Here is a 15,331-nt window from a genome sequence, read left to right as displayed (position 1 = left end):
GAGGAATGGAGAAAGCAATGGCTGGATGCTAAAATATGGGTAACAGCTGTTATTGTGAGAGACAGAGACAGTTTTGAAAACAGTGGATAACCCCCCCTATAATAGACAGATAGGATGAATTCTAAATGTGTGGGCGGTGGCTGTCTTTTAAACAAGTCCTCCTTCCAAAATACTCAATTCCACCAGTAGTGCAAGGCACTAGGGCCAATCCATAAGTGAGGCCCAGACCCTGCTTATGAAACTCCTACCTGCACAGTGCCAGCAAGTGGGTCCCACTGTTCCGAGTCTGGATTGCCTTTTCTTACACAACAAGGAAGAAGTTGATCCTGAAACCCAGGTTCTTTCCCCAGCTCCACCCAAACCACATCCTGGCTTCTTTCCCAGACAAAACAATCATCTTTTAGTCATCTGCTCAGGTGTCTGGGTGAACCACCGCAGCTCTCAGGTCCTTCTGCCCCAGCCCAGCACTCCAGAAAGGCAAGTAGTGCTCTTGACCCACTCCTTTGAAATGGGCCATTTCCTGAACTAGAGCTACTAGGCTGGCTTACAATGCCCCTCACTTGGGACAATAGCTGCCAGCCAGGCTAGGGGGCTTCCTCCAGGCCCAGCTTGGCAGGACATGAATCAGAGCCTACAGTGTTAAACCCTGTGCATGGTCCTTAAGAACCCTTCATATGTCAACCTTGGCTGTTGCAGCACTATTGACTAAATGTTTACATCTCCAACTGAGGCCAAGAACTTTCACTGTTCAGATGAGCAAACAGAGGTGTTACATGGGTAAACTATGATTCAAACTCAGGCTTTTTGACTCCAGGGCTCACCCTCCTAATCAGCTCTCCAGAATATTACCTGCTGCCTGTACAGCCTTATAGTCTACACAATGTCTAGAGAGCTATGTTGGAAGATCTCATTGCATTCTGCAGAAGCTGAGGTTCAGAAATATTCAGTGATTAGCTCAAGATCAGATTGTTACTAGGAAACAGAGCCAGGGCTCATCCAATCTGACACCAAGTTCAGTGCTCCTGTACCATGTGCACCCTTGGGTGGGCAAGCAAGTATGAAAGAACCTCGTGAGGCCATTTAATCTTGGGATGCTTCCAGGAAGGACGGGCCCCTGAACTAAGACATCAGAAACAGATCCTCAAGTTGGAGTTGAATGTTACCCAGTGTTCCTATGATCTATCCCTGCTCTTTTTATTCTTCCACTGCCTGGATGGCTAGTTCACACCTCTGACGCCTCCTCCCCTAACCACTAGCAGAGGGAAGGCCTTGCTTCCCATTTCACCAAGAAAATTTAAGGCTGGGCGTGGCAGTTCATGCCTGTAATTCCAGCACTTTGGGAGGCTGAGGTGGGCAAATCACTTGAGCTCTGGAGTTCAAGAACAGCCTGGGGAACATGACAAAACCCTGCCTCTACTAAAAATACAAAAATTAGCTGGGTGTGCTGACGCATGCCTGTAATCTCAGCTACTTAGGAGGCTAAGGCAGGAGAATTGTTAGCACCTGGGAGGCAGAGACTGCAGTGAGCTGAGACCGCACCACTGCACTCCAATCTGGGCAACAGAGTGAGACCTGTCTCAAAACAAAAAAAAGAAAATTTAAGCAGGCTGGGGCAAAGTGGCTCATGCTCAAAATTTCAGCACTTTGTGAGGCAGAGACAGGAGGATCACTTGATGGCAGGAGTTCAAGGCCAGCCTAGGCAACATAGTGAGAGCCCTGCCTCTACAAAAAAAAAAAAAAAATTTAATTAGCTGGGTACAGCGGTGTGTGTGTCTGTAGTCCCCGCTAGTCAGGAGGCCGAGGCAGGAGAATCACATAAACCCAGGAGTTCAAAACTGAAGTGAGCTATGATTATACCACTGCACTCCAGCCTGGGAGACAGAGACACTGTCTCCAGAAAAAAAAAAAAAAAAGAAAGAAAGAAAAGAAAAAGAGGTTGGGCATGGGTATGGTGGCTCATGCTTGTAATCCCAGCACTTTGGGAGGCCAAGGCAGGTGGATCCCTTGAAGTCAGGACTTCGAGACAAGACTGGACAACATGGTGAAACCCCGTCTCTACTAAAAATACCAAAAAAAAAAAAAAAAGAAACAAAGAAAAGAAAAGAAAAGAACGTAGTTGTTCATGGAAACTGAACAACTGGCTTGCTTGTGAATGTTGACTGGATAAACTACGAAAGAAAGGCAAAAATAAAGATGTTCTTAAAACCAACGAGAACAAAGACACAACACACCAGAATCTCCGGGACACATTTAAAGCAGTCTCTAGAGGAAAATATACAGCAATAAATGCCCACATGAGAAGCAAGGAGAGATCTAAAATTGACACCCTGTCATCAAAATTGAAAGAGCTAGAGGAGCAAGATAAAAAAAACTCAAAATCTAGTAGAAGATGAGAAATAACTAAGATCAGAGCAGAACTGAAGGAGATAGAGACACAAAAAACCTTTCAAAAAAATCAATAAATCCAGGAGCTGGTTTTTCAAAAAGATCAACAAAATAGACCACTAGCCAGATTAATAAAAAAGAGAGAATAATCAAATAGATACAATAAAAAAACGATAAAGGGGATATCACCACAGATTCCACAGAAATTCAAACCGTCATCAGAGATTATTACAAACAACTGTATGCACATAAACTAGTAAACCTGGATGAAATGGATAAACTCCTGGACACTTGCCTCCTCCCAAGCCTAAACCAGGAAGAAGTCGAAACCCTGAATAGACCAATAACAAGATCTGAAGTTGAGGCAGCAATTAAGAGCCTACCATCTTTACGAAAGAAGACATATATGAGGCCAACAATCATATGAAAAAATGCTCATCGTCACTGGTCATCAGAGAGATGCAAATCAAAACCACATTGAGATACCATCTCACGCCAGTTAGAATGGCGATCATTAAAAAATCTGGAGACAACAGATGCTGGAGAGGATGTGGAGAAAAAGGAACACTTTTACACTGTTGGTGGGAGTGTAAATTAGTTCAACCATTGTGGAAGACAGTGTGGTGATTCCTCAAGGCCTTAGAAATAGAAATTCCATTTGACCCAGCAATCCCATTACTGGGTATATATCCAAAAGACTATAAATCGTTCTACTATAAGGACACATGTACACGAATGTTCATTGCAGCACTGTTTACAATAGCAAAGACCTGGAATCAACCCAAATGCCCATTGATAATAGACTGGATTGGAAAAATGTGGCACATATACACCATGGAATATTATGCAGCAATCAGAAATGATGAGTTCGTGTCGTTTGTAGGGACATGGATGAATCTGGAGAACATCATCCTCAGCAAACTGACACAAGAGCAGAAAATGAAACACCGCATATTCTCACTCATAGGTGGGTGATGAAAAATGAGAACACATGGACACAGAAAGGGGAGTACTAAACACTGGGGTCTATTGGGGGGAAAAGGGGAGGGCCAGTGGGAGGGGGAGGTGGGGAGGGATAGCCTGGGGAGAAATGCCAAATGTGGGTGAAGGGGAGAAGAAAAGCAAAGCACACTGCCATGTGTGTACCTACGCAACTGTCTTGCATGCTCTGCTCATGTACCCCAAAACCTATAATCCAATAAAAAATTTTAAAAATAAATAAATAAATTAATTAATTTAAAAAAAAAAAAAAAAGAGCCTACCATCCAAAAAAAGCCCAGGTCCAGCACATCAAAAAGCTTATCCACCATGATCAAGTAGGATTCATCCTGGGGATACAAGGCTGGTTCAACATACGCAAGTCTATAAACGTAATTCAAACATAAACAGAACCAAAGACAAAAACCACGTGATTATCTCAATTGATGCAGAGAAGGCCTTTGACAAAATTCAACAGCTCTTTATGCTAAAAACCCTCAATAAACTAGGTATTGATGGAATGTATCTCAAAATAATAAAAGCTATTATGACAAACCAACAGCCAGTATCATACTTAATGTGCAAAAACTGGAAGCATTCCCTATGAAATCTGGCACTAGACAAGGATGCCCTCTCTCACCACTCCTATTCAATACAATGCTGGAAGTTCTAGCCAGAGCAATCAGGCAAGAAAAAGAAATAAAGGGTATTCAAATAGGAAAGGAGGAAGCCAAATTGTCTCTATTTGCAGACCACATGATTGTATATCTAGAAGACCCCATTGTCTCAGCCCAAACTCTCCTGAAACTGATAAGCAACTTCAGCAAAGTCTCAGGATAGAAAATCAATGTGCAAAAATCACAAGCATTCCTATACACCAATAACAGACTTAAAGAGAGCCAAATCAAGAACAAACTGCCATTTACAATTGCTAAAAGGAGAATAAAATACCTAAAAATACAATTAACAAGAAACATAAAGGACCTCTTTAAGGAGAACTACAAGCCACTGCTCAACGAAGTAAGAGAGGACACAAAGAGATGGAGAAACATTCCATGTTCATGGTTAGAAAGAATCAATATCATGAAAATGGCCATACTGCCCAAAGTAATTTACAGATTCAACGCTATCACCATCAAGCTACCAATGACCTACTTCACAGAACTGGAAAAAAGCACCTTAAACTTCATATGGAACCAAAAGAGAGCCTGCATAGCCAAGTCAATTCTAAGCAAAAAGAACAAAGCAGGAGGCATTACACTACCAGACTTCAAACTATACTACAAGGCTACAGTAATCAAAACAGCATGGTACTGGTACCAAAACAGAGATATAGACCAATGGAACAAAACAGAGGCCTCAGAGGCAGCACAACATATCTACAACCATCCAATCTTTAACAAACCTGACAAAAACAAGCAATGGGGAAAGGATTCCCTGTTTAATAAATGGTGTTGGGAACACTGGCTAGCCATGTGCAGAAAGCAGAAACTAGAACCCTTCCTGACACCTTACACTAAAATTAACTCCAGATGGATTAAAGACTTAAACATAAGACCTAACACCATAAAAACCCTAGAAGAAAATCTAGGCAAAACCATTCAGGACATAGGCGTAGGCAAGGACTTCATGACCAAAACACCAAAAGCATTGGCAACAAAAGTAAAAATAGACAAATGGGACCTAATCAAACTCCACAGCTTCTGCACAGCAAAAGAAACAGTCATTAGAGTGAATCGGCAACCAACAGAATGGGAAAAAATTTTTGCAGTCTACCCATCTGACAAAGGGCTGATACCCAGAATCTACAGAGAACTAAAACAGATTTACAAGAAAAAAACAAACCCATTTAAAAGTGAGCAAAAGATATGAACAGACACTTTACAACAGAAGGCATACATGAGGCCAACAAACATATGAAAAAATGCTCATCATCACTGGTCACTAGAGAAATGCAAATCAAAACTACATTGAGATACCATCTCACACCAGTTAGAATGGCGATCATTAAAAAATCTGGAGACAACAGATGCTGGAGAGGATGTGGAGAAATAGGAACACTTTTACATTATTGGTGGCAGTGTAAATTAGTTCAACCATTGTGGAAGACAGTGTGGAAATTCCTCAAGGACCTAAAAATAGAAATTCCATTTGACCCAGCAATCCCATTACTGGGTATATATCCAAAGGATTATAAATCGTTCTACTATAAGGACACATGCCCATAAATGTTCACTGCAGCACTATTTACAATAGCAAAGACCTGGAACCAACCCAAATGCCCATTGATGATGAATGTGGCACATATACACCATGGAATATTATGCAGCCATCAAAAACAATGAGTTCATGTCCTTTGTAGGGAGATGGATGAACCTGGAAACCATCATTCTCAGCAAACTGACACAAGAACAGAAAATCAAACACCACACGTTCTCACTCATAGGTGGGTGCTGAACAATGAGAACACATGGACACAGGGAGGGGAGCATCACACACTGGAGTCTGTTGAGGGGAAACAGGTGAGGGACAATATGAGATTTCAATTTGAGTGTCTATAAATAAAGTTTTATTGGTACACAACAAAGAAAAACTGAAGCAAGCCATAGAATTTTATAGATGCACACCACATTAGCCAATAATCAGCACCTGCACCCGCATGCTTTGCCTGCCCACCTGACACCACAGGTGAACTCTCCCTGCTCCTGTCTATGGGTGATTCCTCTCCTATCCATGTACTACATTCAGGAAATGGCTGCAGTAATTCTCTCTTTGCTTTCTTTTATCTTCTTTTCCCTCTCTTTTGCTCATTATTCCTCTCTAGATTATTACAAACATGCTGTAATTTTTTTCCATCTTAAAAAAAAAAAAAAAAAAACACCAAGTGTGGGGGCTCACTACTGTAATCCCAGACTTTGGGAGGCTGAGCCAGAAGAATCACTTGAAATCAGCCTGCGTTAGACAGTGAGATCCTGACTCAAAAAGAAAAAAAAAAAAACAGGCCAGTTGTGGTGGCCTGTAATCCCAGACTTTGGGAGGCTGAGGCAGGGGGATCACTTGAGCCCAGGAGTTCGAGACCAGCCTGGGTGACAGAATGAGATCCATCTCTACAAAAAAAAAATTTTAACTAGGCAAGTGAGGTGGCATGTGCCTGCAGTCCCAGCTACTTGGGAAGCTGAGATGGGAGGATTGATGGAGCCCAGGAGGCCAAGGTTACAGTGAGCTATGATCATACCACTGCACTCTAGCCTGGGTGACAGCGAGAAGCTGACTTAAAAAGAAGAAAAAAAAACAGGCCAGGTGCTGTGGTTCACACTTGTAATCCTACCACTTTGTAAGGCTGAGACAGGCAGATCGCCTAAGCTCAGGAGTTTGAGACCAGTCTGGGCAACATGACAACCCCAACACTGTCTCTACAAAAGATGCAAAAATTAGCTGGGTGTGATGGTGCACACCTGTAGTCCTAGCTACTTGAGAGGCTGAGGTGGGAGGACTACTTGAGCCCAGGAGGTTGAGGCTGCAGTGAGCTGTGGTCCCGCCACTGCACTCCAGCCTGGGCAACTAAGACCCTGTCTCACAAAAAAACCAAACACACACACACACCAGCAACAGAAAGAACAACCCCTGACTAGCAGAGTTCTTTGAATAAATTATCTATATAGTTTCCAATTCCTTTCTGTCCACTTTTATTTGGGATTTTTTTTTTTTTTTTTTTGAGACAGAGTCTCCCTCTGTCATCTAGGCTGGAGTGCAGTGACACTGTGATTTCAGCTCATTGTAACCTCCACTTACCAGTTTCAAGCAATTCTCCTGCCTCAGCCTCCCAAGTAGAAGGGAATACAGGCCCATGCCACCACACCCAGCTAATTTTTTTATTTTTAGTAGAGACAGGATTTCACAATGTTGGCCAGGCTGGTCTCAAACTCCTGACCTTGGGTGATTCACCAGCCTCAGCCTCCCAAAGTGCTAGGATTACAGGTGTGAGCCACCACGCCCAGCTGTCTACTCTTTTCCCCAACATTTTTAAATTATGAAAAACATTAAAAATACATACAGAAAAGTTGAAAAATACTGTAATGATTATGCATTTACATATCACTTAGATTCACCAATTTAAAACATTTTATTTCTGCTTTATATATAAATATGCAAATATATATGCATCTATACATTTTTCCTATTTGAAAGTAAGTTTGAGACATCATAAAACTCAAACCCTAAATCCTTCAGCCAGCATCTCTCCTAATCACGAAAGCAGTGTCTCACCTTCTCTATAAACCTCCTCCAAATCAGGTGTCACCCTTTATTAAGGCTCTACCAACATTTCTTTTGGCAAGTTCACCAATGATCTGGTCTCATTAGAGCACCACAGGCATTTCCACAGCCGCTGATCCCCTCAGCCTTGAAATATTTTCTTCACTTGGCTTCCAGGACACCCCACTCTCTAGGTATGCCCCTCACATCTTTTTTTTTTTTAAGAGACAGAGTTGACTGGGCATGGCTCACGCCTGTAATCCCAGCACTATGGGAGGCCGAGGCAGGCGGATTACAAGATCAAGAGATGGAGACCATCCTGGCCAACATGATGAAACCCCATCTCTACTAAAAGTACAAAAATTAGCTAGGCATGGTGGCGCATGCCTATAGTCCCAGCTACTCGGGAGGCTGAGGCAGAATTGCTTGAACCTGGGAGGTGAATGTTGCAGTGAGCTGAGATCTTGTCACTGCACTCCAGCCTGGAGACAAGAGAGACTCTGTCTCAAAAAAAAAAAAAAAAAAAAGTCTTGCTCTGTCACCCAGTCTGGAGTGCAATGGCACCATCTCAGCTCACTGCAGCCTCATCTGATTGCTCACTTCTTCACTGTCTCTTTCCTAGTTCCTTCTCTACTCCCCAACTTCTTGATGTTGAGTGTCCCATGGGCTTTGGCCTTGGTCTTTTCTCTGTACAGTTATCTCTTCAGTGCCATGACTTTAAATACCGTCTATGGGCCGACAGCTCACACACTGACCTCTCTAGCCCAGAAGTCTCTCCTGAATTTCAAGCTAAAATATCCAACTCCCTCCTTGACATCTCCACATGGATACTAGTAGACACTGCCAATTCATCAGGTCCAAAAGAGCATTTCTGATCGTCCTGCCAGAACCATTAGTTACTACCCACAGCCTCCCCAGTATGGATGGCAATTCCAGTCTTCTAGTTGCTCAGGCCAAAAACCTTGGAGTCATTCGTGACTACTCTCTTTCCTTCGTACCCACATCCAATCTATCGGGGAACCTATTAACTCTATTTCCAAAACAAATTCAGAATCCAATCACTTCTTACCACTTCTCACCACCTCCACCACTATTACCCTGGTCCAATTCACCATCATCTCTTGTCTATATTATTGCCTTTTCTTTTTTTTTTTTTTTTTAAAGAGATTGGGTGTCACCCACTCACGCAGGCTGGAGTGCCTTAAACTCCTGGACTCACATGAACCTTCCACCCCGGCCTCCTGAGTAGCTGGGACTACAGGTGCATACCACCACACCCGGTTAATTTTTTTTTTTTTATTTGATGGGGTCTCATTATGTTGCCCAGGCTGGTCCCCAATTCCTGGCCTCAAGCAATCCTCTCACCTCCACCTTCCACAAAGTGCTGGGATTACAGGTATGAGCCACTGTCCCCAGCTTATATATTTATATTTCTATTTACATTTATATTTATATTTGTTGTATCTAGTCTACCTTTCCCACTGGAATATAAATTCTATAGGGGCAGGAATCTTGGTTTTGCTCATTGCTTTATTTTCAACACCCAGAACACTGAGTGCTACATAGTGGGTGCTCTATAAATATCAGCTAAATAAATAAATGGGTAGATGTGATACCACCCCCTGCCCCACCTTGGTCAAGGTTTCCAGAAGGTGTAATGGCCTCACCTAATATGTCCTCTCACAACTGCTGGAAAGACCTGGCCTCAAAATGGGATGGAAGTAAACAAAGAGTGAATTCTGAAGTCAGTCAATGCATGCAGTGCCTGGAAAGGCTGGAGGAAGAGGCAGGCCTCAAGTTGGGGACCATTCTAAACCTCTGTCTTGCTTTGGGGCAGAAATACCTCCAGCTCACAGAGGGAACTTGGAGAAATCCCTTCTAACTAAACAAGTTCATCAGGACCCAGCAAGTAATCTAAGGTCACAGGACTGTTCCCTGGAGGCCCAGTGCTCTGACAAAAGGAAAGGTCAAGGGGTTGCTGATTCTGGAGGAAATACTGGCTGTAGTATTGAGGCCAAATGGAGTTTGGACACTTGGGGCCAGCTCTGCACAGTGGACCCTGGTGGAAATGCTTGGGCAGGCCCCCATCTTGACAGTGTCACTGTGAAAACCAGGAAGTTCGTAAAGAAGCTAGATAAGCAGCTCACTGGCTGACCTGCTTCTTTGTGCTGGGCCTACTGCAGTAAGGCTGGACCACAAGAGGAGGCAGATGACCTTGTTCTCTACATCCAATCATGAATATGGTTCTCTATGAGGTGGAGCTAAAAGGCTGAAATGGGGTGTCAACCAGAGAGTCACAGCCTTCTCTAAGCACCCTGGAGGCTTCCCAAGTTACCTGCAAGTACATGGAGCCTGGCCAGAGAAACGGGGAGGGCAGTGGTGATAATGTGTGGAACCACTGTGCTGAAGACAGGTTCCAGCACAGATTGAAGGCTATTGAAGTTTCCAGGGGCAGTGGCATTACTCACCTGCCTAGGAGCCAGGGCCTTATTCTGCTACGTTTCCAGGCCCAGGGCTAGGTGGCAGTCAGGAGCTACTGGCTGTGCCTCAACATCTCTCCCAGAATCCAGCTGGACTGAGGGCCTCCTGTGAGCAGGTCACGGTGGAACCTACTTCTCACACTCTTGTCCGTTTCCCTCCTCTCTTCCCTCGGGCAGGTGGACCCTGTGAAACTGCGCCAGTCTATCCGCACAGTTCTTTTCAACCAGTGCATGATCTCTTTCCCCATGGTGGTCTTCCTCTATCCCTTCCTCAAATGGTGGGGAGACCCCTGCCGCCGTGAGCTACCCACCTTCCACTGGTTCCTTCTGGAGCTGGCCATCTTCACGCTGATCGAGGAAGTATTGTTCTACTATTCACACCGGTGAGCAGTCTCTGCCTGAGGCACAGCTGGCTCCTCACCCTGTCTAGGGCTCACTGATCAAGGAAACTGAGGCCAGGTGCAGTGACTCACGCTTGTAATCCTAGCACTTTGGGAGGCCAAGGTGGGCGGATCACTTGAGCCCAGGAGTTTGAGATTAGCCTGGGGAACGTCAGAAGACCCCCGTCTCTACAAAAAAATTTTTTTAATTAGCCAGGTGTGGTGGTGTGCACTTGCAGTCCCAGCTACTTGGGAAGATCACATGAGCCTGGGAGGTCAAAGGTGCAGTGAGCTGTGATCACACCACTGCACTCCACCCTGGGTGACAGAGCAGAGCGAGAACTTGTCTCAAAGCAAAAAAATAAAACAGGCTTCTGAATTGCGTTTAGGCCAATAAAATACTCCCTAGTCTCAAGTCTCCCATTGAATGGTTAAGAGGGAGACCACTAGTTGTCTCATAACTGACAACTTGAGACAACTGAGGAATGAATGTCCAGAAAAGAAAAGGCCTCTCTGATTGTGTGGGAGCCAGGGCACTTTCCCATCCATTTCCTTATTCAATCCTCTCTGGCCAGCATCCCATTTTACAGCAATACAACTGGGGTAGAGAGGCAAAGCAACCCACTCCCAAACTATGCAGCATAAGGGCTGGGGTTGAAACTTGAAGGCAGGTCTGGGTGTTTTTAACTTTGCTCTGTGGCTGTAACCCCTAGTTCCCATTTTTGGTTTCTCATGGTTTGGTCGGGGAGGGAGAAAGAGGAATCAGCAGGTTATTGACTAATAACTATTTCCCCAGGCTCCTTCACCACCCAACATTCTACAAGAAAATCCACAAGAAACACCACGAGTGGACAGCTCCCATTGGTGTGATCTCGCTCTATGCCCACCCTATCGAGCATGTGGTGAGTAAAGCAAAGGACAGACAGCCCCAACAACTTTCCTGAAGGTCTCCTGCAGAAACATAGACCACACTGGCTTTTTCTTCTCATTTAAAAATAGCTACCATTTATTGTCAACCTTCCATATGCCAGGCTATGTTAAGTGCCTAACACAGTTATCCCATTTAATCATGCCAACAACTTTTTTTTTTTTTCTTTTTGAGACAGAGTTTGCCTATCATCCAGGTTGAAGTGCAATGGTGTGATCATAGTTCACTGCAGCCTCCAACTACTGGGCTCATGTGATCCTCTATCTTCAGCCTCCCAAACAGCTGAGACCACAGGTGTTCACCACATCTGGCTAATTTTTTATTTTTATTTTTGTAGAGTTGCCTCCCGCCTCTGCCTCCCAAATTGCTGGGATTACAGGCATGAACCACCACACCTGGCTCCTCCAACAACTTTTTTATTTTTTTTTGGAGACCAAGTTTCACTTTTGTTGCCAAGGCTGGAGTGCAATGGCATGATCTCAGCTCACCGCAACCTCCACCTCCTAGGTTCAAGCAATTCTCCTGCCTCAGCCTTCTAAGTAGCTGGGATTACAGGCATATGCCACCACACCTGGCTAATTTTGTATTTTTAGTAGAGACGGGTTTTCTCCATGTTGGTCAGGCTGGTCTTGAACTCCCAACTTCAGGTGATCCACCCGCCTCAGCCTCCCAAAGTGCTAAGATTACAGGCGTGAGCCACCACACCTGTCCCTCTAACAACCTTTTTAATCTTAATTTTGCTAACAAGAAAGATGAGGCTCAAACTCATTAATTTGTCCCAAGTTAAAAAGGTGAATGCTTCAACAAATCAAGATCCTGAAACCCGGTTTCTCCAGTTCTGGGTCAAGGAAGTTTGCCTCTAGTACCACCTTGGGGCTAAGTGTACACTTAGCTAGGCCCACCTTCAATGATCCCTCTCCTTGCAGGTCTCCAACATGCTACCAGCAATAGTGGGCCCGTTAGTAATGGGCTCCCACTTGTCCTCCATCACCACGTGGTTTTCCTTGGCCCTCATCATCACCACCATCTCCCACTGTGGCTACCACCTACCTTTCCTACCTTCACCTGAATTCCACGACTACCACCATCGCAAGTAAGGACGCTCTCCTTACAATGGGTCCCTGGGCAATAACCATCACCCTCCCTCCTTCATTTCTGATAGCAGACACTGGTGTCTCAGTTTACATGTGAGTGCTAGTTGGAGAACAGGTCTGATGGTTGGGAAAATAAGGACCACACTGGGATGACCTTACTTTACTCTTTTCCTTCTGCAGTTGGGTCCCCCTCCAACTGGGGGTTTTTAACCTTTATTTGGGTTCTGGGCCCTTTGAATAAGCTCTGGACATTCTCTTTAGAAAAGTACATATATGCATAAAACTCCTGCATGCAATTACAGGGAAGTCATGTACTCTCTGAAAGCCCCAGACTTTTTCAAGTATAGTTTACAAACCTACTATATCTGAATCACCTGAGATGCTTGTTTAAAATACAGCCTCTTGGATTCCCCTCCAAATATGCTGAACTAAAGTATCTGGGGGAGCAGGGCCAGGAAACCTGCATTTTAGTAAGTGTTTTAGGGGATTCTGATGCTGGTGATTTCATACCTGAAGCCTAGTTCTGCTAGAAATCCTTAAACTGTGGGCATCAGAATCACACAGCAAGCTTTTCAAAGGAAGATTCCAGATACTGCATATTGCAGGTTTGGAGTGGCCCCCAGAAGGTGCATTGGTAGCAACTCCCCAACTTTTTCTGATGCAGACGATCAGGATAGTGGTGACATGTGTGGGGTAGGAGGGCTGAGAAATGTGTGAGGCTGGCACAAATGAAATGGGCTATCCACAGGGGCCTCCAGTGCTGGCACTGCAGTGCCCTCCTCTCTCTTTTAGGTTCAACCAGTGTTATGGAGTGCTGGGTGTGCTGGACCACCTCCATGGGACTGACACCATGTTCAAGCAGACCAAGGCCTACGAGAGACATGTCCTCCTGCTGGGCTTCACCCCACTCTCTGAGAGCATCCCAGAGTCCCCAAAGAAGATGGAGTAAGAGAGGGCCCAAGTATCATCCTGACTGTCCCTCAGCCATGGATGCAGATGCGGTTTCCTGATTGCACCTAACAATTTGCCTCTTTCAGCCACACTTCCTAACAATGGCACCACGAGGCTAGAGGGAAGGTCAGCTTCCCAGAAGAAAAGCAGGGCCAAGGCTGAGGCTTCTTCCAAACTACTGCCCTTTATGTCCCTCAGTGGGATCAGGAGTTAGCTTAAGAAAAAGGAAAACTCAGCTTCCCAGACTGTAGGCTGGTCAGAGGGAGGAGTCCCCCGGTCCTCTGTTGTTGAAGAGAGGGGTTCAGCCCAAGATAACTCCTTTGTACCCTGGACAGGATACAGAGAATAACAAAGCTGAAAAGGAGGGGGACTGGAGGCTGCCTGGCTCCAGGGAGAGCTCCTTTTGGCACCAGGGGGTGGGAGGGCCGGGTATCCCTTTGCCTCTTCCTGTCTCAAAGGCTTTCACATACGCTTCTCAGGCCAGAGCCAAGACATCCTGGCAAATGGTTATAGGTCTCAATTCATGACACAACAGATGCCAGTCTCCCACATCACCCAACATACACACAAACATACACACCCCAAACACTGGTAAAGTCCCCATTTTTAACTTAGCCCACCACAAACAAAAGGTTTTCTTTTATGGAAAAAAAAAAAAAAATCCAGGACCTTCTCCCTGGATTAAAACTGATATCAAAGAGGTGCAGACCAAACCTTAACACCTTTAGCCTTATGTGGAAACCAAAACACAAAGAGCTGAGAAACTGCAAAAAGCCCATTTACCCACAAGGGGAAGGGTCAGAGTTGCTACCCTTTGGGGACACCCAACTGAAGACCCCTAATTAGCCTATCTGAATGAGGACCAGAGGTTAGAACCCTCTTTCTCCCTGAAGAAAGCATGGAAAAACATGACCGAGCAAAGGGCAAAATCCTCCTCCCCCAAATGTTTGATCAGTTTCTCAGCAACATTTATTCAAGATGATTTTTACCAGGAACCTTATCAAAAGCAAAACCACAGTTGCTTGGGTCGAACTCCCCATCCTGACCTCCCCTCAGCAGCCAGACAAGGCCAGAAACCCTGTGGTTCCCAAGAACAATTTAAAAATGACTCTGATTTGAAAGAACATCATTATCATCTTACTAAATTCTTATATATATTTGCACCTTTCCTTTCAGTTCTCTTAAGAAAAGCATCCACTGTGGCTTTATAAAATACCTTAGATCAGGTAAGTCCAAGTCTCCAGGCAGGACTATAAAAATGGACTCCTTCCTATCAGCTCTAAAACCCCAGAGACTTGCCCAATAGGCCAGCTGAGCACTTACCAGGCAGCATCTCCCTGGCATTCCACAGCCTCGCCTGCCTGCCTCTGGCCTTGGTGGACCTGGCTCCCTCCCTAGGAGGCTTGTGCCCTCAGCTTGGATACAGCTCCAGGTGCATCAAAGCTGTAAGTTCTCAGCTGCTGGCCTGCACTCATCACCTCTTCCTACAAATAAAAAGTCCATCTTCAGTATGCTTAAAGAGAAGGGTAGGAGATAAGGAGAAAGAACAGATATGCTTTTATTTCTCTTTAAGGCCTTTAGATTTTGAGTCACTGTAAGGGGCCCAGAAGGACAAAAGGCTGTCATTCCCTCTTACTTTTGGCAGGCAGGTGGTCAGTCATGGCAGAAGGGCCCAGCCCTATCCTTTTCTGTATCAAACAAAATGGCCTTGAGGTTGGTATACAAGTTGAGGCTGAAAAGAGGACTTGAATTTCCAGTAGAGAATGTGAAAGATCATGTAAAATAAACTGGTTTCCATGAATCCCAGTGGATAGTTTTTTTTTTTTGTGGGGGGAGGTGGAGGGATCTACTACAAGATTTCTAATACTTCAGATATAACAT

General features: G+C 44.7%; 1 protein-coding gene across 4 annotated transcripts in view; it reads left to right on the top strand.

The window, feature by feature from the left end:
- FAXDC2 (fatty acid hydroxylase domain containing 2) overlaps positions 1-15,251 on the top strand; it is a 33,590-nt gene extending 18,339 nt beyond the window's left edge. For all 4 annotated transcript variants that reach the window (XM_017969117.4, XM_035289305.3, XM_078363664.1 and 1 more), the window contains 4 exons: positions 10,275-10,480; positions 11,274-11,379; positions 12,332-12,498; positions 13,292-15,251. In XM_017969117.4, the coding sequence (XP_017824606.1) occupies positions 10,275-10,480; positions 11,274-11,379; positions 12,332-12,498; positions 13,292-13,448 (636 nt within the window). In that variant the 3' untranslated portion in view covers positions 13,449-15,251. The remainder of the gene's footprint in view (positions 1-10,274; positions 10,481-11,273; positions 11,380-12,331; positions 12,499-13,291) is intronic.
- The last annotated feature ends 80 nt before the right edge of the window (positions 15,252-15,331 follow it).

This window comes from Callithrix jacchus, chromosome 2, assembly GCF_049354715.1.
Source record: "Callithrix jacchus isolate 240 chromosome 2, calJac240_pri, whole genome shotgun sequence".
In the NCBI taxonomy this organism is placed as follows: domain Eukaryota; kingdom Metazoa; phylum Chordata; class Mammalia; order Primates; family Cebidae; genus Callithrix; species Callithrix jacchus.
The sequence above is the reverse complement of the archived record's forward strand: the minus strand, read 5'-3'. Positions and strand labels throughout refer to the sequence as shown.